At 42.1% G+C, this 25,370-nt stretch overlaps 1 protein-coding gene across 2 annotated transcripts in view; it reads right to left on the reverse strand.

Annotated features, from left to right (window-relative positions):
* LOC309566676 (beta-1,4 N-acetylgalactosaminyltransferase 2-like) overlaps positions 1–25,370 on the reverse strand; it is a gene marked incomplete at its 3' end in the record, with an annotated part of 194,633 nt that overhangs the window by 112,238 nt on the left and 57,025 nt on the right. For both annotated transcript variants that reach the window (XM_082271931.1, XM_082271930.1), the window contains exon 2: positions 3,835–3,981. In XM_082271931.1, the coding sequence (XP_082128057.1) occupies positions 3,835–3,981 (147 nt within the window). The remainder of the gene's footprint in view (positions 1–3,834; positions 3,982–25,370) is intronic.

The following is a 25,370-nucleotide window of genomic DNA, read 5'->3' on the forward strand; positions in this document are numbered from 1 at the left end:
GCCGAAAGCAACCATAGCTTGTATGGCAGAATCTATATGCTGTCTAGTGGATGGTAAAGGACAGTATATGGGATTATACAAATTTGTGAATACCATCGTTATTTTTTTTTTCATTGAAAATTATAATAAAAACCTGACATTTTAGGTATTCGTACTAATTGGCACCTTAAAATAAATGTTGTATAGTCTGGTGGCAAGAGGAACACATATTTTCTCTACTTGACGGAAAGGATTCTCATCCCTGACCCCAAAAAAAGAAAAACAAATGCAACCATCACATCTAAGGTCTAGTAAGCTACAATATCTTTTATTTTAGGGTTTTAATAGACTTCGGGTGACAGTTTTAAATCAGTTGAAAAAGAGGTTTAAGCCATATGATTAAAAGTGGACCATTATGAGCACCCCAAGCAGTGTTATATGGTTTGTTCCAACCTCTGTAATGGCCAATTTTACTGGACATCTTGGTCTGTATTTATTGTGGATACAAATTCAAATAAAGTCATATGAAATAAAATAAGTATTTCATATAGTAAATACCATCAGAGTTAGGTTACCAGAAGTCAATGTTTTTCACAAAAGCAAACCTTTAAAACCTGACAAACAACTTACTAATGTTACACATGGACAAAGGATTCCTTACCCTATCACGATAACAAGGTATTTAAAGATTAACTACAGGAAATTAATATACAGTTGATGCCTAGTGCAAATTTAACAGTTTAGGTTGACTTGACAATATCTCTATTAAAATACTTGAATTGCCTTAAGCCCCGTACACACGTACCGATGGTCGGCATACAAATGTTCCTCTTTTCTCCCCGGGATGTCGGTGTCTGCTGAAAAGTGCAAAGACAGCACAAGGACAGCACAAGAATTTTGTCCGCCGACTGCAGAAGTGATGTCATGTAATGGTTAACTTTCCCTGTGTTTTCTATTTTCTGAGCATGCCCAGTCTTGCAAATCTGCGGTCTGTCGGCCGAATTGTGTACTGACAGGCGAACAATCGTCCGTTCTGGTGTCGGCATACAAAAATTTTCATGTTTGCAAGAAAGACTTTTGTCCGCGGATTGTGCGCAGACATCTGTCGGAGGCAACATACTAACACGCGTACAATCGGCAGATCCTTCGTCCACCGACGTTTGTATGCCGACGATCGGTACGTGTGTACGGGCCTTAAATCATTTTTGATCTTAGGAAATATAAAGCTTTTGTTTTTACTTTTTTGGCAGATTCTGCAAATTATTTTTTAGGGTCCATGTACACGGGACGCTGGAAATGGTCGTTTAGGAGCAGTTGGGCGTTTTTTTCAGAAGCCCCTGAACCCATCTACATTTTATCTTATCTGTCCATGTACACCAGGTCGTTTACAGTCATTTGCAGGCAGTTGCGTTCAGGGACTTTTTTTAGAACGCAATTATTTGCATTCGAACGTGTGTTTCCCGGCGTTTCAAGCGCACAAACGCGTCCGAACGCGTCTGAACGCGATGACCCGCGTTTAGCGTTCGCGTTTTTCCATTTTAAAGGGGAATCATTTTTTTGACATCTAGGAACACTTCTAAACGCAAACGCCCGCAAACGCAGCTAAACGCCCGCTAAACGCGGGTACAAACGCGACCGAATGGACGTTTTAAACGTCCTAAAAATCCCAGCATTCAAAGGGACTTTTAACAACTTCCCGTGTACATGGAGCCTTAATCCTCATCACCATCATGATTATTCTAAGCCGACCGTTTTTAACCACCTCCTTCCCAAGCCTATTCTGACACTTTGTTCCTACATGTAAAAATCTTTCTTTTTTTTGCTAGAAAATTACTTAGAATCCCCAAACATACATTTTTTTTTAGCTGAGATCCTATAGAATAAAATGGTGTGCTGCATTTTTTTATGTCACACGGTATTTGCGCAGCAGTTTTTTAAACACAATTTTCTTAGAAAAAAAACATTCATGAATTAAAAAAAAAAAACAAATAAAACAGTGAAGTTAGCCCAATTTTTGTAAAATGTCAAAGATGATGTTACTGAGTAAATAGATACCCAATATGTCACGCTTTAAAATTGCATCTCCCCTTGGAATGGCGGCAAACTACGGTGCTTAAAATTCCCCATAGGCGACGCTTTTAACGTCTTTAGAGGTTACCAGTTTAGCGTTGCACAGGAGGTCTGGAGTTAAACTATTGCTCATCCCTTGTGACAGCATGGGCTGTGAAAGGTCCTATTTATGGAGACATCTGGGGTCTGTTAGACCCCAAATCTCTCCTCTAGCCTCCCATGCAGCTGGCGGCCAGGTAAACAAATAGGTGGAAACGGAAGTGACATACTACTCGTTGCTCTCGGCTTCCAGGGTTACAAAGAGAGAGGAACGATATAAGTTCCTGTAAGGCCTTTACAGGTTACAAGTTTAGAGTGGAACAAAATTATTGCTCTCGCTCTGACGTTTGCGACAATACCTCACATGTGTGGTGTGATCACTGTTTACATGTGTGTAAACATAATAATACATTACATAAGCACGGTGGGACAGGAGCGCTTTAAAATTTATTTATTTATTTTATACATTTTTTTACTCTTCTTTTTTTGCTATTCTTTTTAAATATGCATGTCGCTTGGTTCATAGCTGCACCAGCTTTAGAAATACATGTTCAGGGTTTGCTCCCCCAACTTTTTGCTTGTTTACTCTTACTCTTACTTAAAATTTGTACAAACTTTATTGCTATCCCTTGTAATAGCATGGGCCATGACAGGTCCTCCTTATGAAGAGATTTGGGGTCCTTTAGACCCCAAATCTCTCCTCTGGCCCCCAATGCAGTTGATCAGACCAAGATCGGTCCAATCGGCTGCTTCTCTGGCTGCTGGTGGCCAGGTAAACAAAGAGGCGGAACCAGAAGTGACGAATACTTGTTGCTCCCGGTTTCCTGAGTTACAGAGAGAGGGGAACATCAGTTCCTCTCTCTCTCTGTCCCAGGCAGCCATCGCCGCCAGCCACATCATTCCCGGCCTCTGGGATGATACCAGGGAGCCCAAGAGAGGAGGCGATGGGAGGGGGGTGTGACCCCCTTCCACCACCTGCAGAAGTGATCATGTGGCTAATTAGCCACTCTGATTACTTCTGCCTGAAAGAGGATCGCTGGCTGCAAACAATGATACCAGGATGATGACTGTAGGTGCACCCACTATCCTGGTATACCCACTGAAACCCAAGGATGTAACTGGGAAGTGATTAAACACTGTAATGCCCAGTGACCGCTAAAGCCTTCTGACCTCAGCTGTCACTTTTCCTTCTCCCTTTGTGCAGAAACAGAGGCTACTATTGCCAATTTTCCCTTCTAAAAGGCCAGTTTCCTGGCTGTTTATATTGATTTTCTGGCTTCGAGATAAGAGCTGCCTACTACTGTATCTTTGCCTGACTTTAATGATGCCATGGCATCCCCCATATTTCTCCCTAAGGCAGGGGTCTACAAACTATGGCCCTCCAGTTGTTCAGGAACTACAATTCACATCATGCCTAGTCATGTCTGTGAATGTCCGAGTTTTAAAATGCCTCATGGGATGTTTAGTTCCTCGACAGCTGCAGGGCCGTCGTTTGAGGATCCCTGCTCTAAGGGCTCATTCAATCACCTGAATGGGTCATGTTTGTTGGCGATACCACCTCCCATGCAGTTTCATTTTTGCTGCAGCATGTGTACAACCCTGAGCAGCTACATACCCTAACTTAGGTGGGCTGTCAGAGGAGGTTAAACTGCAGCTCAACTGCCTGCTTTTACCACATGTGAATGAACCCTTAGGAAAGGTTTACCCACCACACACAGGCACCCACATATTACTGCAGCGTTTTACCTTTTTTTGTAATGTTCATTTTCCTTTTTACGTCTCTCCGAAGCAGATTTTAAATCATCTGCAGGCAAATAATCCTTGAGTTGATATACCGCCATCCCCTTCTCTGATGGTTTGCAGGGGCATGCACCCTTCTTGGAGACCGGAAAACTAAAACAGAAATGAAAAGATCATTACATTGGAAGGTTTTAGACATACTCATTGCCGGGACAAAGCCTGCTAAAGGAAGGCCAGGGCGAACATGCCAAACTGTCCCTCCTTAAAGATATATGAGCATTATGAGCACTAATCTGCATGCTTACCCCCTAAGCATGAATTCTACCTTCTTTCAGTACAAATTTGCCCCCCTGCTGAAATCCCCCCCTCCCAGCACAAATATTTTCCTCTATCCCACAAATCCCCCCCCCCAGCACAAATGCTCTACCCCCCCCCCCCCCCAGATTTCTCCTCCGAGTACACATCCTTTCCGCCCTCACTCCAAATCCTCCTTCCAGCACAAATTTCCCCCCTCCCAACACCTCCTAGCACAAATCACAAATACCACCCAATCATCCCTACCAGCACAATTCCTCTCCCCCTCTACCATATCACCTCTTCTAGCACAAACCTCCCAAATCCAATCCCTCCTCCTAGCACAACTGCTCTTCCCCAATCCCCCCTCCCAACACAAATCCTCCTAAATCTCTACTCCTAGTGCACACACACACCCACACACCAAATTTCCCCTGCTAGAACAATTCTTACCCCCTGCCCCCCCCGCCCCTCCAACACAGATCCCCCTACCACCACCACCACCAATCTCCTTGCAGCACCCCTCCCCCCCACCTCACATGATACCACAGTGCCCAGGGCAGCTGTCCCTCCTGCCCACCCCTTGTCCCGGCCCTGTACTGTATATACTGTATGACCCAACATTTTTCTGAGTTATAGGGATTAGAGCACCGGTCAGTGTTTGTTGCTGTCTATGCCCTCGTTGGGTAAGGTTCATGGGTTACCCTATTTGTCCTGTTTACTATTAGCACCGAAAGCGAAAGTGACAGAAAACTCAAAATTTGGGTTGTCTCCAGAACAGCAATAGAGGATAAATCTTCCAAGGGGTACACTATTTCTGGTGACAACCAGGGTTTCAGAGGGATTGCCTCTCACTTCCTCCATTGGCTATGGGACAGGAAGTGAAGTTAACTCTCCCCAATGAGACACAGATAGCAAAAAAAAAAAAAAAAAAAGACAGGGGTTATAACTCTCAATTACTCTCTTCAAATTTAAAAAAAAAATAAAAAATGTTGCCTTTAAAAAAAATTACCTATTCGTATCTATCTCTCTCTCTATCTATATATACACACACACACTGCTCAAAACAATTAAAGGAATGCTTTTTAATCAGATTAAAAACAAAGGAATCCGCGCTTAGGATAAAAGCTAGAAATCAAAAATTGGCTGCAGCCCACTTAAAAAATACAACCCTAAAAAGGGTTATATCGAAAGTGTGTGTAAGAAGGGAGAAGTGATTGGCGCTGCCAAATCGAGGGTAAATAACAGATATATAGAGTGGATATCTGATAGTGGGTACTTAGTATCTAATAGACTAAAAATTCACCATTGTGAAGCAAAGTGACTAGTGCAATATAAATAAATATCGTATCATCTACAATACTTTGAAAATACACAACAATAAAACCATATATATTCACTTCTGTGCAAGAAAGTGCAAAGTTTCAAAACGTGGGTAATAGACCACAAAATATATATATATATATATATATATATATATATATATATATATATATATATATATATATATATATATATATATATATATATATATATATATATATATAAATAAATAAATAAATAAATATCCAAATTATGAAAAAAGTGCTATATGCAAATAGATGTGGTCACCCTAATATAAATATCTATAAATAAAATTAAATGAAAACGAATCCAACCAGCTCCAGTGAAAAGACTTCACACAGCCATATGTGTGAGACTATGGTGATAAAATTAGTATACCATCAAAAATTAAATAAATATATATGGCCGTGATTAGATATAAATACTGTGCAGGATACAAAAGTATAAAAACGTATGTATATATATAAAAAATACAAAAACCAGTAGATGAAGTGCAAAAAAGCAAACTTGTGACCAAAAGTGTCCAATCCAATCTTAAATAGGTGCAAAAAGTCCACAGAAATAATTAAGGTGCTCTTTTTGAGGTGACCTGGGATAGGTGGGTGGGTGGAAGATAAGGTGCGCCCCCTTCCTTAGGTCCCGCGCTTACCAGAGTTGGATACCCCTACAGGGGTAAATCACAGATCGATAATAGGGATCGCTCCCATGCAGCAGGGGTCCGGTCCCTGTTCCTTTCTGGATTATCCCAATAGACCTGGTCACGCTCCAAGGCAATGTTAAGTGGCTTACAACATCGGTATCCCAAGGGGAAGAAATAGTTATGATAGCGTAACCACATCACTCCCACCCATTGATCTGGAGGCTTGAGACGCACATCTGGCAGTTGGAACGCACGCCGTTCCTGAGTGCACACCGCGAGAGAGGAGGTTGCGGCTCCTAAGCCATACGGATACGCTTGATTTTAGCTACTTATGTGAGTACCTGTCTTATTGTATTAAATAAAGGATTTTTGCTAGACGATCCTTCACTATCAGAAGCATTCTTTTCCCATATATATCCTGGGAGTGTCCTGGCTATTTCTTCCCCTTGGGATACCGATGTTGTAAGCCACTTAACATTGCCTTGGAGCGTGACCAGGTCTATTGGGATTCCTGTTGCTGAGTTGTGGACAGAGTCTCCGCTATCCTGACTTCAGGGATAACCAGGTTATGCGGAGTGGAAAGTGGGGTTATCTCAGCGACCAAGGATTTCTTGACTTTATCAAATTCACATGCAAATCTGTCTTGCATGTGTTCCAAATGTTCAATCACACTTCTATGAGGGGAACTCTCACTTTCCCATGTTTCCCTGGAAATGTCTAATAGTCCCCGTGGGTTCCTCCCATACAGAGAGAACCCTGTGGGCGATTGGGGAACCTCTCTGATAGCAAACATCAAATAAGGGAGTAGACGATTCCAATTCTTTCCATCGTTAGCAACAACCTTCCTTAGCATTTGTTTTAATGTTTTGTCAAATCTTTCAACAAGCCCATCTGTTTGGGGGTTATACACTGAAGGAGGCAATTGGGTCACTTTGCAAACGCTCTTTGGTTACTTAGATATAAACAGGGTGCCCTGGTCAGTTAGTACTTCTTTGGGAATGTCCACATAGTTGAAAACCTGAAATAGCTCTTTGGCAATGGTTTTCGCAGAGGTGTTTCGGAGAGAAATCGCTTCTGAGTAACAGGTAGCATAGTCATTTTCACCAGCGGACTTCAGCCAGGGGCCAACCAAATCCATTGTGATCCTCTCAAAAGTGACCCTAATGATGGGCAGGGCTACCAAAGGACAGCAGAAATGTGGCATAGGTGCAGAAATCTGACACACTGGACAGGAGGAACAGTACATTTCCACTTCCTTAGTGATCCCAGGCCAACAGAACCTCTGTGTGATTCTTTTCTGGGTCTTTTGGCTCCTAAATGTCCCCAAGAATGTGCCCATGACCCAGTTCTAAGACTAACTTGTGATAAGGTTTGGGCACCACCAGTTGCTCAAAGGTTTCCTCTACCCTCTGTGACACCCAGTATAACCGGTTCTTTCCATGATGAAGTACGGGAGGGCAATCCTTTTGTCAGGGTTAACTAACACCCCATCTATTGTCACTACATTTTCACTACATTCTCTTATGAAATTGCGAGCTCTTCCCTAGACCCTGTTATTTCCCCTGCTAATACTGACAAGGGAAACTCAGGAGACTCTTCAGGCTCTGAAGAACCCCTTAATGGTGAATCTGGGCAATCCCAGAGCTCCCAGAATTTTGGGAAATTCCTTCCCACAACAGCGTCATGTGGTAGTAAACCCACCTGATGACACAGATTACTAAGGGAGGTTTCAAAGAACACCTTGGTCACCGGATACTCTTGAATGTCCCCATGTAGGCAAATGACCGTCATTTTCTTAGGGTGCAAGATTTTTCCCACCACCAGTTCAGTTTTTACCAAGGTAACCAGGCTACCTGAATCTAACAATACAACCACATTTTTACCATCTATACACATTTTGTATAAAGGTTTCTCATTTCGCTTTACTGCAGTGAATGTAGTTGCAAATAGAGACTTCTGTCTTTCTGTAAGAAAGTCACAGTGCATTGGTTAATCAATAGCTGGGCAAACTGGTGCTACATGTCCCTCCTTCCAGCAGCGGTAACAAATAACTTTCTAGTCACCTCCTGTGCGATTGATCTTCCAGACCACTCTTGCCGGACATTAGAAGCCGTCCTAAAAATACCTTTAGTTCCCCTTTTTTCACTCTGTCCACACCCCATCCCTTGGTGCAGTTTTACCCGTAGCTGGGGATGGTCTGTTCTTAGGGTGGAAAGTCCATGAGTCTTTGAGGGAAGATGTAAGCTTCTCAGTTGTTAGGTACCTTTTCCACAAGGTCTACAAGTTTTTTCTGCTGTTTCTGGATCCCCATTTCTGCAAGGTGGTATGGAGAGACCTTACAAATTTGTCCATGACCACCCACTCCACAATATATGGTCCAGACAGAGTTTCTGGCCGCAGCCATTTCCTGGTCAAGTGTATAAGGTCATACATTTGTGACCGGGGTGGCTTTCCCAGCCGATAACGCAAATTGTGGACACCGACAGCAAGGGTCACACCCAGTCATGCAAGATTTCTGTTTTCAAACGATCATAGTTCTTTGCATCTGCAGACTCCAAGTCAAAATAAGCCTTTTGAGACTCTCTAGATAGTAGGGGGGGGGGGGGCACCAGTCCAGCCCATTGTTCTTAAGGCCAACTTTCTTTTTCCTCTGTCCTTTCAAAGGTGGTCTGAAGCAAAACTTCTGTCACTCAAAAAATACAGGATCTTCTTTTTGGCAGACTGGAGGCAGATTTGGCCCCATAGACTTCAATAGGAACTCCTAAAAATGTGCAACATGAACGTGTGTTTTTTTGCAAGCGTTTTGACAAGCAGTTTCTGCTTAAACAGCAGCTCTCCACCCCTCCTCCACCTAGTGCTCTCGATTAGCTAAACAAAAATGTCTGAAGCTGTAAAACATGTATAATGCACTTCTAAAAATGCTCAAAAACTTTAAAATAAAAAACACCTGAAAGTCGCTCTGCTCAGATGTTCATGCATCCTCAGTGTCAGGTGTGTACCAATGTGATACAAAGACCCGTCTGATGGGTTTAGTCACCTGGCAAATTATTTACTGATAAGCCAGGCAGATCAGTTGACTGATTTACACAATGATTCTTTCCATGCAAGATATCTGCTACCAAGGTTATCATAGTGTAATGTAAACCCTAACAATAAACTCATTGTCTGTATTATGGTTTCTTAAATATACCATTGAAACCTTTGTTATTTATGTTCCCTATGTAGCGCTCTCCCCATAACGGGCTGCTGACAAGATGCCCAGGTCTTCCTTGCTAGTACAATTCACTCCAGCACATGCACACCTCAGAGTTCAAAACCTGGCCTTACAATGTGCTAGGACAGCTGTGTGTAGGCAGGTCTAGTAAGTGATAGAGGTGTGAAGCCGCGCTAAAAAAATATATATAAATAGCAGCTAGCAAAAACAGTGTACAATATACATACACAAAAGTGACAACAATAAAAAGAAAAAATACAGCGCTATGGTAAATAAAAAAAAAAATAAACAATTTCCAAAATGAACAAATTGAAGAAAAGTCTCTTGTGTTAAAGTTCATAAATCAATATGACGACATTCAATGAGTAAGATCCAGTGAAAGTGTAGATATCACGATGAAAAGGATAATCTCTCCACCACCGTAAATAAGTGAAATGCAAACTCACCAGAGCCAAATGCTGTCTAGATTATAGGACAGCAAGCGACTGTTATGGGACCAGTCTCCAGATCTTATAGGACATCACTGTAGTCAGCAACTTCCAGCTACATAGAAAACTTCCAATGCGTAGAATGACTCAGCACATCATGGTAGGGTTAAGTTATATAAAAAAATGGGAGAGGCTCATGGTGCAGTATGAAGTAAAAATCAATTTAATAAAAATATACAATAAATATTCAGTAACACTGATATAAAAACAGTGTAAATAGAATATAAAATCAAAAACAATGGTAAAAAAGAACTCACATATAAAGCCACCACTAAAATGAAAAGTGATGGCTGGGACCTTAGGTGTTTGAGATAACAAACTCTACGGCCGTTTCGCATCCAACGCGTCCTCAGGAGTTTGGGAGGTTGACCTCCCTGCACAAGTGGTGCTGGCCGCAGCCACTAGGCAGGGGGAGGGGGAGTGGAGGACAGGAGGAACTCACATTTCTCTTAGGTCTCTGTACATCTCATCAGGAAAGCAGCTATACAATTAGACGCTGCTGCCCCAGATGACTTCCGTTGCCATTTTTAGTGAGGACAGTGCCTTTAAAAATCATTGGCTCACTGCAGTGGTACACATTTTGTGTGTGGCAAAGAACAGGGACAGGAACCCACTGGTGAGGGAGAGTGTTCCTAGTGTAGAGAAAGGTTCCAGAGGATGACGGACAGCATAGGGACTGCCATTGTTAGCTGTGTGGAACCTTTCTGCTTCAGTGTCTCGTTGCCTACTGCCCATCAGCCATCTGCTGTCAGGTGCTGACGATCCTCGAGCTTTGCTCCCCGCAAGTGAACTTCTCAGTAATCCACAAGGGAACAGGAAGCCTAAATACCAGAAACCAAGATTTTTGGCTTGGAATTGAGACCACCACAGACAACAGGATTGGAGAAGTATACTGTACTTGCATGCATGCACCAGTGTGGCATTTGAAGCATTGACATTGGTTTGGCTGCATGAACTTTGTTCATTACATAACTGAAGGCATTAATTGGTAGCCTTCATGACTGTGGGTTGAAAGTGGTCATCACATGTTGGTTCAATACCTAAAAAAACCCCACAATAACTCTGTGTTCTCCTTTGGGCAAGTATAACCAGTACACCACAGTCAAGAACCTTCAGATTTTTTACTTAGTATTACCAAACTTTGGACTTTCTATTCCACGTCTAACAGATTCATGGTCTTCATGGTGCTATACTGGTTTCCACATATGGACTATATCCTTGGCCATATAGGGTCCTATCTATGACCCCTCAAAAGGATCACCTGGTCCTTGCATCTCCCTTTACCTGATACCCATACAGTATATGTTGTAATGGGATTATATATAGATGCATTATGATCACTATCTATATGAATGTGAGTGAGGTGAAGATGTGTTTTTAAGTGTGAGTGTTTTTGTGTGTTATGGTACAATGTTATATGATATTTGATATAATTCACATGTTTGATACTAATAAAACTTTTTTCCAATTAGCCGAATGAGTTGAAGTATCATATAACTATTAAATATTCATTTGGAGGTGGTTGAGCATAATCAGGCTTTTTTAATTTCGTTTTTGCATGATGGTTTTTGCAGATGACTCCCACCTCTTTAATATTTAATCTATAAAATATTTCCCAAATTTTTGGGATATTTTTGTTTATGAGGCTGAGAATCTAGAGGCAGGATCTTGGAGGGTACAAATTTAGTGTTTGTTCCCCGCAAATACTGCATAATCATCTGTGGGTGTAACTGTCCGGTTGAAACCTCTACATAAACACTATTAGAGAGGGTATTTTGAATGTTCTTGATGATATACCCATTTGAAATTCAGACCTTTGTGTGTTGTTCCTTCCCTCGTGGGTGCCAACCACCTGGCCTTAATCCCACCTACATGTTTGCTACTCCACAAAAACTTAATTTAGCCTAACTTTTGGCAGGGTGTTACAAGTAAATGCAAAAAAAAAAATACCCTTTGATCCTGCCAGACATGCATTTTGCTTGTGACTTCCTGTTTGAGCTAACAACCCAGTACAGCCTGGTTCCCATCTATGCACTACAGACCCCCTCTCCCCAGGTCATGGAGCTGAGGGGAAGGGGAGGGGTTATGTAGTCTTAAAACACTTTCTAACCTAGGGTGATAATGTCCACTCACTGTACTGTATGTAGAGAGGAGCAGCAATGTCACCCTAGAATAGAAAGTGTGTAACCAGAAGATTCACCTGGTAAAAAGAAGGGGAAAAAGACTGAAGAAATGCAACCATAACATTTAAGGGCTGGTAATCATTTACTGGGTAGGCAGCTTAGGTATAGTTTAATTGTAGGTAATGGCATACCTCCAAGGATCATAGACTGATCTAGAAATAAAAGCAGCATTAGAAATTGAAAATGATGACCTTCAGCATGATTTAAAGTAATTGTTAAGGTGGAATTCCAGGCTTAGCTGTAAGTACTCTTTACACTGTCCCAACCCTAAAACCTATGCCTATTAACCTGTGTAAGAAAGACCTGTGTACTTACCTATTTTCTGGCCACTCTGGTCCATTCATGTGATCTCTCTTGTGTATGCCAGTGGCGCTTCAGGGGAAAGGAGAGAGTGCCCTGACAATGGCTAGTAAATGGCCCCTCAGTTGTCGGTGCTCCCTCCTCTCCCTAGCAGCTGCTATGGCTGACACAGAAGAGAAGGATCATGTGATTAGACCAGAGTGGCCTGAAAAAAGGTAAGTATACACTCACCGGCCACTTTATTAGATACACCTGTTCAATTGCTTAGTAATACAAATTGCTAATTAGCCAATAACACGGCAGCAACTCAATGAATTTAGGCATCTACACCTGGTGAAGATGACTTGCTTATGTTCAAACTAAGCATCAGAATGGGAAAGAACGGGAATTTAAGTGACTTTGAACATGGTATGGTTGTTGGTGTCAGACAGGCTGGTGTATTTCAAAAACTGCTGATCTACTGGGATTCACTCACACAACCACCTCTAGGGTTTACAGAGAGTGACCTGAAAAAGATAAAATATCCAGGGAGAGGCAGTTGTGTGGATGAAAATGCCTTGTTGATGTCACAGGAGAATTAGCAAACTGGTTTGAGGTAATAGAAAGGCAACAGTAATTCAAATACTCACTCATTACAACCAAGGTATGCAAAATACCATCTCTAAACACACAACACATCAAACTTTGAAGCAGATGGGCTACGGCAGCAGAAGACCACACCGGGTGCCACTCCTGCCAGTGAAAAACAGGAAACTGAGGCTACAATTCACACAGGCTCAACAAAATTGGACAATAGAAGATTGGACAAAATGTTGCCTGGTCTGAAGAATCTTGACTGTGGCATTCAGATGGTAAAGTCAGAATTCGACGTAAACATGAAAGCATGGATCTATCCTGCCTTGTATCAACCGTTCAGGCTGGTGGTGGTGATGTAATGGTGTGGGCGATATTTTCTTGGCACACTTTGCGTCTCTTAGTACCAATTGAGCATTGTTTAAACACCACGGCCTATCTGAGTATTGTTGCTGACCATGTCTCTCACTTTATGACTACAGCGTACCCATCTTCTGATGGCTCCTTCCAGCAGGATAATGCACCGTGTCACAAAGTACAAATCATCTCACCACTGGTTTCTTTACCATGACAATGAGTTCACTGTACTCCAATGTCAACGTCCAATGGCCTCCACAGTCATCAGTTCTCAATCCAATAGAGAACCTTTGGGATGTGGTGTAACGGGAGATTTGCATCATAGATGTGCAGCTGAAAAATCTGCAGAAACTGCGTAATGCCATCATGTCAATATGGACCAAAGTCTCTGAGGAACACTTCAAAACACCTTGTTGAATCTATGCCACAAAGAATTAAGGCAGTTCTGAAGGCAAAAGGGGGTCCAACCTGGATATTTGCAAGGTGAACCTATAAGGGGCCAGTGAGTGTACATCTTTCTTACACAAGTTAGATAGCATAGGTGTTGGAAGGGGGTTGAGGAACAGTTTGAGAGTAGTTAGTAGTTTAGAGGCACTGGTGCGCTGCAATGGCTGGCTGGTGGTATAAGCAAAAAATGATGTGAAAATGTGAATAAATAAATGAGTGACTACCTGCTACCACCAAATCAAGTACTCAAACTTGAAAAAACTAATAACAGTAGTGTTAAAGTGGTGCGCTATTCTATGTAAGCAATAATGTATAATATTTATAAATAAAATAAATATATAAAACCCGCGCCCTTATAGCAGCGAACTCATACAGCTGGATGTATATATAAAAATGATGAGAAAGGAGTCGCGCTCAGTAGAACAGTCAATAAATCACATGGAAGAAGAGCAGCAATGACTGGGAATCACATCACAGCCACAATCAGCATTGATGGGTATACAGTTCATGAGAATGCAAGGTAAATTTCCACCCAGGTGTAAATTGCAGACAGACGCTTGTGAAACCCTTCACCACATATAGCCTCTTACCAGAGAGAGACGGGGCATACACGGTAAGTAGTTAGAGGACTACTTCGCCTGTATCCAGCAAGTCAGCTCCGGTACGAATCCAATCATCCGGTATTCACCAATGTAAGAGATGTGCTGACACTTTAAGGACCCGCTCTCAGAGTGTAATGTGGAAAAAGACAAAAGCGGCCCATAGCGTGATACTGTCTAGGTATTTTATTAGGTAGAAAAAAGTATTGCACTCACCCAAATACAATAACATCAAGCCTCTAGCCACATCATGGGCAGTGGAACGGTGCAGGGTACTTCCGGGTTCCGGGTATGACGGAGTGACGCTCGTTCCGCTCCTCCCCGAAGCTTTTCGTCGGATGGACGTTCTCAAGGGGGCGTGAGCGAGCGTCGGTGTCATATTACATATAAGGACACCTAATGAGGCCAATAGCATACAGCTGTCAGAACGAGTGGGACAGGAAGCACCGGAAATGACCTCAGCGCTTCAAACATGGAGCGCAAACAACTAAATATACCCGGAAGTGATAAGTGCAGGGGCGCAAATGAACACACCGGCTGCAAAATATAAAGTTCATGCGGCTGCAAACGTAGCCGGGGAAGCAAAATTGAATGAAATCACCCCTTTAACCCGAAACACCGGAAAGACCCCTTCAATCCAGGCAACACAATGGGCTAAGGCATAAAGGTTAAAAAAAGAATAAAATTGATAAAAAGGTAAAAATTACATAACTTTTAAACAACCATAAAACATGTAATAAAATGAAATTACAATCATCAAAACACTTAACTCAAATATTACAAAAATATAATAAAATAATCCAGCCATGAAACACACCCTTAAGGAGAAAAAGGTAATAGATGTAAACAAAATTGGATACTCAAAGGACACTAACTATTATTCAAAAACGCATTGACGTCCCATTCGATATTCAGGCCAAATGGCCTGTATACCTTGAGACGGTATATCCATTTTGTTTCAAGTCGTGACACCTCTCTCCTGATATGACACCCTCTCCAATGGGGCTGTAATACGTCAATGATCATGAAGGAGGTGCCTTTGGGATCCTTGGCATGTTTTAGAGCAAAATGTTTAGAAAGGGAATGTTTGGGGAATCCCTTTCTAATATTGGCCACGTGTTCATTCATCCGCACCTGAAAAGGTCGAATGGTGCGGCCAACATAGTGGAGTCCACATGAGCACGTAATTAAATACACCACATTTTTGGTGGTGCAAGTGGCAAAATGCTCAATCTGGTAGGTGTTCCCAGTGACATTGGATGAAAAGTTAGTATATTTCCTAGATTTCAACTCATTTATTTTGCAGGTGGAACAACGCCTGCAAGGGTAAAAACCCTTCATCTGAAAGAAAGGGACTGGTCTTTTAGGGGGATCCACAATGTTGGGAGCAATAGATAGTCGCAACGGGGGTAAACCTCTGTATGTAATAGCTGGAACCTCAGGTAGTAACGGCCCCAAGACTCTGTCACTCCTCAGAACACTCCAGTGTTTCCTTAGGAGTTTCTTTACCAGATAATGCTGGGACGAATAGCTTGTAAAGAAAGTGAATTTAGGGGAGGCCCTAAAATGAACAGAGGAATCCACCGGAACCAATGGTCTGGATGCCGGATCCAGAATATGCTCACGTTGCATGGACCCAATTTCCCTAGCGATGGAATCAAGTTCATCAGGGTTATACCCCTTGGAGACAAAACGTTCCTTCAAGACACCGACCTCGTCCCAATAGTCACATAGCCTGGAACAATTCCGCCTGATGCGTCGAAACTGACTTTTCGGCACCCCTTTAAGCCATGGGCGGTGATGACAGCTGTCCAGGCTAATGTAGCCATTGCGGTCGGTGTCTTTGAAGTGTGTCGAGGTAATCAAATGACTCCCCTCAACTCTGATACGAAGATCCAAAAAATTGATCTCACACTCACTGGCCTCATATTTGAGCTCTATGCCCCTGGTATTGGTATTCAGAGTACACATGAACCGATCCAAAGAGGGGTGATCCCCCCTCCAAAGGAGGATGATGTCGTCTATATAGCGCCTCCATAAGAGGAGCTCCGGGAACACCCCCGAATAGACGACATCATCCTCCCACTTGGCCATAAATAAGTTAGCCATAGAAGGAGCGAATTTGGCTCCCATGGCAACTCCTCTTTGTTGGAGGTAGTACTGTCCCCCGTACCAAAAATAATTGTGCTTCATAGCAAAATTAAGTAAACAAAGGATAAAATCCTGCTGTCTTTTAGGTATTGGTGAATCCCTAGACAAGAAAAAAATCAACCGCTTCCATGCCATCAGAGTGGGAGATGATTGTGTAAAGGGAGGTGACGTCCGCTGTCACCAGCAGACATCCCTCCTCCCACACAATTTCCTTCAAGGTATTAATCACCTGTGTCGTATTCTTCAAATATGAAGGCATGCACGACACAAGTGGCTGAAGAAAATGGTCCACATACCTCCCCACTCTGGAAGTCACGGAGTCCAGGCCACTGATGATAGGCCTACCCAGAGGCCGGACTGGATCCTTGTGGATCTTCGGTAAGATGTACATAATTGGAACCCTGGGGGCCACAGGGACCAAAAAGGCTTTTTCTTTTTTGTTAAGAATCTCACTAGAAAAACCTTCCTCCACTATTTTCAAAAGAGAGGATTTATATTTACGAGTGGGATTAACCTGTAAGGGGGCGTAGGTGGTATCATCCGAGAGGATGCTCAACATTTCCGAATGGTAGGCATCCCTCCCTAGAACCACCAAACCACCCCCCTTGTCGGCAGGGCGCACAACAATGTCATGTCTACTTTTCAAAGAGTCCAGACCAGTCTTAAACCTCAAATCAAAAGACGATCTGGGGATATGCATCCGATCTAGATCTGCACCCACTACCTCCCTGAAAACATTCAGGGAGGGAACCAAAGATCCAGGTGGGTTGAAAAGTGAGGCATTTCGCAAAGAGGTATTCTGAAAGCCATTATCATTGGAAGATGTATTGGAAATGGGGTTAACTATAAGATGTCGTTGAATATTGAGCTTCCGTACAAATTTTTGCACGTCAATGAATACCTCAAATTTATTGAGGGAACGTGGTGGGACGTATTTCAAACCCTTGCTCAATACCAACTTTTCTTCTTTAGATAGAGGAGCCCCACTTAAATTGAAGATACCAGCCTCATCTACATTTTCCTTCTTTTTGGGTCGTAGTTTCCTCCCCCCTCTGGACCATCATTTGGATCTATTGCCCTTTTTGGCCTGGGCTGATCCCTCTGAAAAAAATTTGTATTGGAATTGTTATATCCACTAGTGGAAGGACCCCCAGGTGTATCAGGACCCCTAGACCTCCAGTTGGGAGAATCCTGATATCCTGTACTCCTCCTGTCCTGAGGGTATTGGTTATAGTCCCTAGAAGGTACTTCGGTAGGGTAATGGGTGATGTATCTATTATCACCATAGCCACCATACCCATATGGTTGTTCAGACTGATATTGTGTATGTGGTTGGTGATCATGGGGATAACGACCACCTCCCCGTTTTCCCCGCCCAGATTTTCCACGTCCCATCTTACTCCTACCCCGAGGGTTTGACCCCTCGAAGTTTCTAGTTTGAGACACGGAAGGTTGAGGTCTGGGAGTTGGTGGAGGGCGAGTACTAGGAGTGGCCCCCTAAAAGACCAGTCCCTTTCTTTCAGATGAAGGGTTTTTACCCTTGCAGGCGTTGTTCCACCTGCAAAATAAATGAGTTGAAATCTAGGAAATATACTAACTTTTCATCCAATGTCACTGGGAACACCTACCAGATTGAGCATTTTGCCACTTGCACCACCAAAAATGTGGTGTATTTAATTACGTGCTCATGTGGACTCCACTATGTTGGCCGCACCATTCGACCTTTTCAGGTGCGGATGAATGAACACGTGGCCAATATTAGAAAGGGATTCCCCAAACATTCCCTTTCTAAACATTTTGCTCTAAAACATGCCAAGGATCCCAAAGGCACCTCCTTCATGATCATTGACGTATTACAGCCCCATTGGAGAGGGTGTCATATCAGGAGAGAGGTGTCACGACTTGAAACAAAATGGATATACCGTCTCAAGGTATACAGGCCATTTGGCCTGAATATCGAATGGGACGTCAATGCGTTTTTGAATAATAGTTAGTGTCCTTTGAGTATCCAATTTTGTTTACATCTATTACCTTTTTCTCCTTAAGGGTGTGTTTCATGGCTGGATTATTTTATTATATTTTTGTAATATTTGAGTTAAGTGTTTTGATGATTGTAATTTCATTTTATTACATGTTTTATGGTTGTTTAAAAGTTATGTAATTTTTACCTTTTATCAATTTTATTCTTTTTTTAACCTTTATGCCTTAGCCCATTGTGTTGCCTGGATTGAAGGGGTCTTTCCGGTGTTTCGGGTTAAAGGGGTGATTTCATTCAATTTTGCTTCCCCGGCTACGTTTGCAGCCGCATGAACTTTATATTTTGCAGCCGGTGTGTTCATTTGCGCCCCTGCACTTATCACTTCCGGGTATATTTAGTTGTTTGCGCTCCATGTTTGAAGCGCTGAGGTCATTTCCGGTGCTTCCTGTCCCACTCGTTCTGACAGCTGTATGCTATTGGCCTCATTAGGTGTCCTTATATGTAATATGACACCGACGCTCGCTCACGCCCCCTTGAGAACGTCCATCCGACGAAAAGCTTCGGGGAGGAGCGGAACGAGCGTCACTCCGTCATACCCGGAACCCGGAAGTACCCTGCACCGTTCCACTGCCCATGATGTGGCTAGAGGCTTGATGTTATTGTATTTGGGTGAGTGCAATACTTTTTTCTACCTAATAAAATACCTAGACAGTATCACGCTATGGGCCGCTTTTGTCTTTTTCCACATTACACTCTGAGAGCGGGTCCTTAAAGTGTCAGCACATCTCTTACATTGGTGAATACCGGATGATTGGATTCGTACCGGAGCTGACTTGCTGGATACAGGCGAAGTAGTCCTCTAACTACTTACCGTGTATGCCCCGTCTCTCTCTGGTAAGAGGCTATATGTGGTGAAGGGTTTCACAAGCGTCTGTCTGCAATTTACACCTGGGTGGAAATTTACCTTGCATTCTCATGAACTGTATACCCATCAAGGCTGATTGTGGCTGTGATGTGATTCCCAGTCATTGCTGCTCTTCTTCCATGTGATTTATTGACTGTTCTACTGAGCGCGACTCCTTTCTCATCATAATATTTATAAACCCATGATCGTGTTACAATACAACAACAATTCATAAAAAAACAGCATAAAATAAAAAAGGAGAAATAATTTGTTTAAAAAAGGGGGTTAGTGCCAAACGTGCACCCTGAATCAAAAATGCCAAAACAATGTGAAAATATAATCTCATAAAAAAAAAATATATAAAATTTATATAAAAGTAGTGAAAAAATATCAATAATAATAATAATAATAATAATAATAATAATAATAATAATGAGGCAATGTTCTTCCAGTGATAAAAATAATAAATCAGTGAGTCTTTTAAACATGCTGTGCTTCTTCAATAACAAACTTCAGTGCTCAATGTGCAAGATCCATCCATCTGCTGTTTGCCTTTGAGTGCAATGCGGGCTCAGCTGCAACACAATGGTATTGTGCAGTATATAATTAACCAATCCACCTGGGGAGTCCAATAGCTTCCCTTGAATCCTCCTTTATTCAGAGTTGAAAAGCTCCATGATTGTTTGTGTTTTTAAACATACCGCACTATGAAATCTCTTTGTTTGGATCTTGCACATTGATCACTGAAGTTTGTTATTGAAGAAGCACAGCATGTTTAAAAGACGCACGGATTTATCACCGGAAGAACATTCCCTTATTATTATAAATATTTTTTTCCCTTTTATCATATACAGGTCCCTCTCAAAAAATTAGCATATTGTGATAAAGTTCATTATTTTCTGTAATGCACTGATAAACATTAGACTTTCATATGTTTTAGATTCATTACACACAACTGAAGTAGTGCAAGCCTTTTATTGTTTTAATATTGATGATTTTGGCATACAGCTCATGAAAACCCAAAATTCCTATCTCAAAAAATTAGCATATCATGAAAAGGTTCTCTAAACAAGCTATTAACCTAATCATCTGAATCAACTAATTAACTCTAAACACCTGCAAAAGATTCCTGAGGCTTTTAAAAACTCCCAGCCTGGTTCATTACTCAAAACCGCAATCATGGGTAAGACAGCCGACCTGACTGCTGTCCAGAAGGCCATCATTGACACCCTCAAGCAAGAGGGTAAGACACAGAAAGAAATTTCTGAATGAATAGGCTGTTCCCAGAGTGCTGTATCAAGGCACCTCAGTGGGAAGGAAAAAGTGTGGCAGAAAACACTGCACAACGAGAAGAGGTGACCGGACCCTGAGGAAGATTGTGGAGAAGGACCGATTCCAGACCTTGGGGGACCTGCGGAAGCAGTGGACTGAGTCTGGAGTAGAAACATCTAGAGCCACCGTGTACAGGCGTGTGCAGGAAATGGGCTACAGGTGCCGCATTCCCCAGGTCAAGCCACTTTTGAACCAGAAACAGCGGCAGAAGCGCCTGACCTGGGCTACAGAGAAGCAGCACTGGACTGTTGCTCAGTGGTCCAAAGTACTTTTTTCGGATGAAAGCAAATTTTGCATGTCATTCGGAAATCAAGGTGCCAGAGTCTGGAGGAAGACTGGGAGAGGGAAATGCCAAAATGCCTGAAGTCCTGTGTCAAGTACCCACAGTCAGTGATGGTCTGGGGTGCCATGTCAGCTGCTGGTGTTGGTCCACTGTGTTTTATCAAGGGCAGGGTCAATGCAGCTAGCTATCAGGAGATTTTGGAGCACTTCATGCTTCCATCTGCTGAAAAGCTTTATGGAGATGAAGATTTCATTTTTCAGCACGACCTGGCACCTGCTCACAGTGCCAAAACCACTGGTAAATGATTTACTGACCATGGTATTACTGTGCTCAATTGGCCTGCCAACTCTCCTGACCTGAACCCCATAGAGAATCTGTGGGATGTTGTGAAGAGAAAGTTGAGAGACCTAAGACCCAACACTCTGGATGAGCTCAAGGCCACTATCGAAGCATCCTGGGCCTCCATAACACCTCAGGAGTGCCACAGGCTGATTGCCTCCATGCCACGCCGCATTGAAGCAGTCATTTCTGCAAAAGGATTCCCCACCAAGTATTGAGTGCATAACTGAACATAATTATTTGAAGGTTGACTTTTTTTGTATTAAAAACACTTTTTTTTTATTGGTCGGATGGAATATGCTAATTTTTTGAGATAGGAATTTTGTTTTTTCATGAGCTGTATGCCAAAATCATCAATATTAAAACAATAAAAGGCTTGCACTACTTCAGTTGTGTGTAATGAATCTAAAATATATGAAAGTCTAATGTTTATCAGTACATTACAGAAAATAATGAACTTTATCACAATATGCTATTTTTTTGAGAGGGACCTGTATTTTATTTATGTTTTATGAAATTTTACCTTTTCACACACTTTTTTGGCTTTTTTTGTTCACGGTGCACGTTTGGCACTAACCCCCTTTAAAAAAAAAAATATATATATATATATATATATATATATATATATTTCTCCCTTTTTTATTTTATGCTGTTTTTTATGAATTTTTGTTGTATTAATTGTAACACAATCATGGGTTTATAAATGTATACATTGTTGCGTACACAGAATATCGCACCACTCGAACACTACTATTAACAGTAGTTAGGGTTAGGCCCGGGATTTCACTTTAAAGGAACTGTTCCCTCAACATAAAAATAACCAACCAAATAAAGAAGAGGAAATTGGATGGATTTTGTAGGAGAAATATATTGAAACAAAAATCCTTCCCCACAAGCTAAGAAAGCGACATGTGTGAACACTAGGGATGAGCTTTGAGTTTGAGTCGAGGCTACGTACGACTCGAACATTGGTCGTTCGATCGTTCGTTGAATGACGAACAAATGTGCTTCTTCGCGGAAAATTTGAGTTTCCCATAATGCACGGCACGCGCGCCATGCGTGCACGCATTATGTGATTGGCCAAAGCATGCACCCTGACCTCATGATCTCTGCCATGATTGGACTAAAGGCAGGCTTGCCTTTAGCCAATCATGGCCCAAGTACAAGCCCCACACTACATGAAGGCTGCTCGTGCAGCTGCAGCGTGTAGTGTCATTGTGCGGGCGATCAGACAGGGACAGGCACGCAATTCAGGCAGGGAGAGAGTCGTTTTTTTTGGAGTCAGACAGTGCAGAGAGACATTTCTAGCAGTGTAGGGAGGGCCAAGGTTCCTGTGTGAGGTAGGGATAGATTGATTTCTTCACATCAGATACTAGTACCAGTATTGTTCATCGTCAGTTTCTGCAACATTCTAAAATCTTTTTAGAACTGTAGGAATAGAGATCACTACAGATATCAGCCACAGTAACCTTTGCTCGGTTGTGCTTTTTTCTATAGGGGGTCACATACCTGTGGGAATAGAGATCACTACAGATATCAGCCACAGTAACCTTTGCTCAGTTGTGTTTTTTTTCTATAGGGGTCACATACCTGTGTGAATAGAGATCACTACAGATATCATCCACAGTAACCTTTTCTCAGTTGTGGATTTATCTATAGGGATCACATATCATCCATCTATAGGATTATAGATTACATGCGGATATCAGTGAGAGTATTGATAAACTGTCACTTGCGTACATCTATAACCACCACAGCTCACCTATAGGGCTATCACTTACATAATTTCAGGTCATTGAGTATCTATTGGTCAGTTGCGTCTACCCTACATTGATCTGTATCAACATAATGTCTGAAAGGCCGACAAGGAGAGGCCGACGCTCACAGGCCACGAAAAGAGGACAAGCAGCCTCTGTGTCGATTGTGACCAACACTTTTCACAATCGACATAGTGCATCCTCTGCGTGCGGGGCACGCCCATCCTTTATTTCCAGTGCTGCCCATGCTATTCATCCACAAGATGTGGAAGAGTTGGTGGAGTGGATCAATAAGCCATCCTCATCCTCCTCTTCCTCTCACACCCACACTCCCAGTAGTTTCAGAATCTCCTCTTGGTCTGTGGAAGAGCTGCTCAGTGTATATGGACTTTTCCTTCCAGGATTAATCATCCCCTTATGGCACAATTTTGATCCCATTTGAACAGTATTTATATTTTCATTCATTGCCAAGTTTTGTTGTGTTTTTTTTCTTTCCCCTTTCCTTCCCTTTCCCCCTCCCCTCTCCCCCCCCCCTGCCTTATTTGGATCAACCATACACATCTCATGTGTTGGTGGTCTTTAGCACTCTGGTAGTATTGTTTTTTTCTGTGTCTTTGAGAGGTTCCCTTAGAGCTGCTTGACTGGTCCAACACATGATACAGATGGTTTGATCTGTATATTATATTATATTATTAATTCAAGGTTATCATTTATGATGCATATGTGGTGCTGTACACTAGTGTCCTGAGTGTTTCATATTTACACCACATATCTACCACCTCTTGTACTAACTGTTGTTTTTTTGTAAAAGCCATTGATTGATTACTTTGTTTTATTCATGTGCCACAGATGTGGAATCTATCCTCGTTTACCCGGCACCACCCATTCACGTGTTAGCATATTTGTTTATGCATTTTTTGCATTTCTATCCTCGTGGGTGTGTGCACACACACACGTTCATACATATCATTCAATCCTATAACTATAAATTTTTTACTTTTTTCATTCAATTTGATTTGTTTGATCATGGATCTTATTAGTGATGTCGAATCACATAAATACGACATTTTAGATACATTATACTCCATTTTTTCAACAGATCTGTTCTCTGAGGAGCCCATCAGAAAACGAGCAGATCGCCATGTTCTATGCGGTAGGTTTAAAAAATTAGAGAGACTAATGCATTCTGCCAACACCCAGTGGTGGGATGAATTTTTTCTCAAGAAATATCTATCAGACAAAATTTCCCCTAGGGAACTTAGGATCACACAAACCTGTTCTTTTCTGGATCCTGTCCACCTCAAAGAGTGGCGGGGCATCGCAGAGTTTTGCACAACCAAGTGGCTAGGGCTTCTTGCCACTCAGCGACATATAAAATATGACTCACTTGTACATAATATCCAAATCTTGATTCAGGACATCGAGAATTTCCATATCCATATTCCCTTTGGGTGGCTAGATACCCTTAAAAAGGAATACTAAAAGAAAGGAGGACCAGCTTATACATACGAAATTGCATAAATTCAGGAGAGATTTAGACGATTATAGCAACAACAAGGTTTTTTCTATGGAATCAGAATCACCATATACCCCCACTAATGTCTCTAGAGACCTACCCAGTCTCATCCCTTAGGACTGCACCCCCTCGAGGTGTAGGCCACAAACCACTCACTTCTAGATATGGACCAAGATCCACAGTCAGAACCCAGACTTCTAAGGTAGATAGACCAATTGGCTTACAGAATAGGAGGAACACCCCCTCTAGTTGTCCAACGAAGAATCCGTCCAATAATACAAATAAGTATAACAATAAAAACAAGACTGACATAGATAAAGTAAACAAAATCGAGAGTATTTCTGCCACTTGCAATAATACTACAAATAATAGATCTTCTAGCATCTCTAACCCCCCAGCCACCACTGGGGGGGGTGATTTGCCTTACCCCAGCCCAGATCCCCTCAATCTCATCTGCAAATCAGACAGAGCGTAGGAGCTTCCTCACGGCCAGTCAGACAAAAGCCAGGCCACTTGAACGTAGCCAAGATATATCCTTCCCTGTTATGATTAACGAACTTGAGACGGTTTCCCTTATATCAGCCCCTCCCCCGGTGTCTTTTTTAGAGGGGGGTCCATTGACCAAAACCAGAAAGAAAAAAAGAAAATTATTAGACGAGGATGTGAGGAGGTAAGCGAATTACCAAAAACAAACACCAAACAGCGGAGACTATAAAGATTTTTAATCTTTCCTCTGTTCTGTTAAACCTATTTCCCAACTCTTTTCTATTATTCCGAGATCTGAACAAATTTATACGGAACCTCACATTAAAACGCTATTTTAACATAAAGTCCAAACAGACG

Source organism: Pelophylax lessonae (assembly GCF_965119305.1).
Source record: "Pelophylax lessonae genome assembly, chromosome: 11".
NCBI lineage: Eukaryota > Metazoa > Chordata > Amphibia > Anura > Ranidae > Pelophylax > Pelophylax lessonae.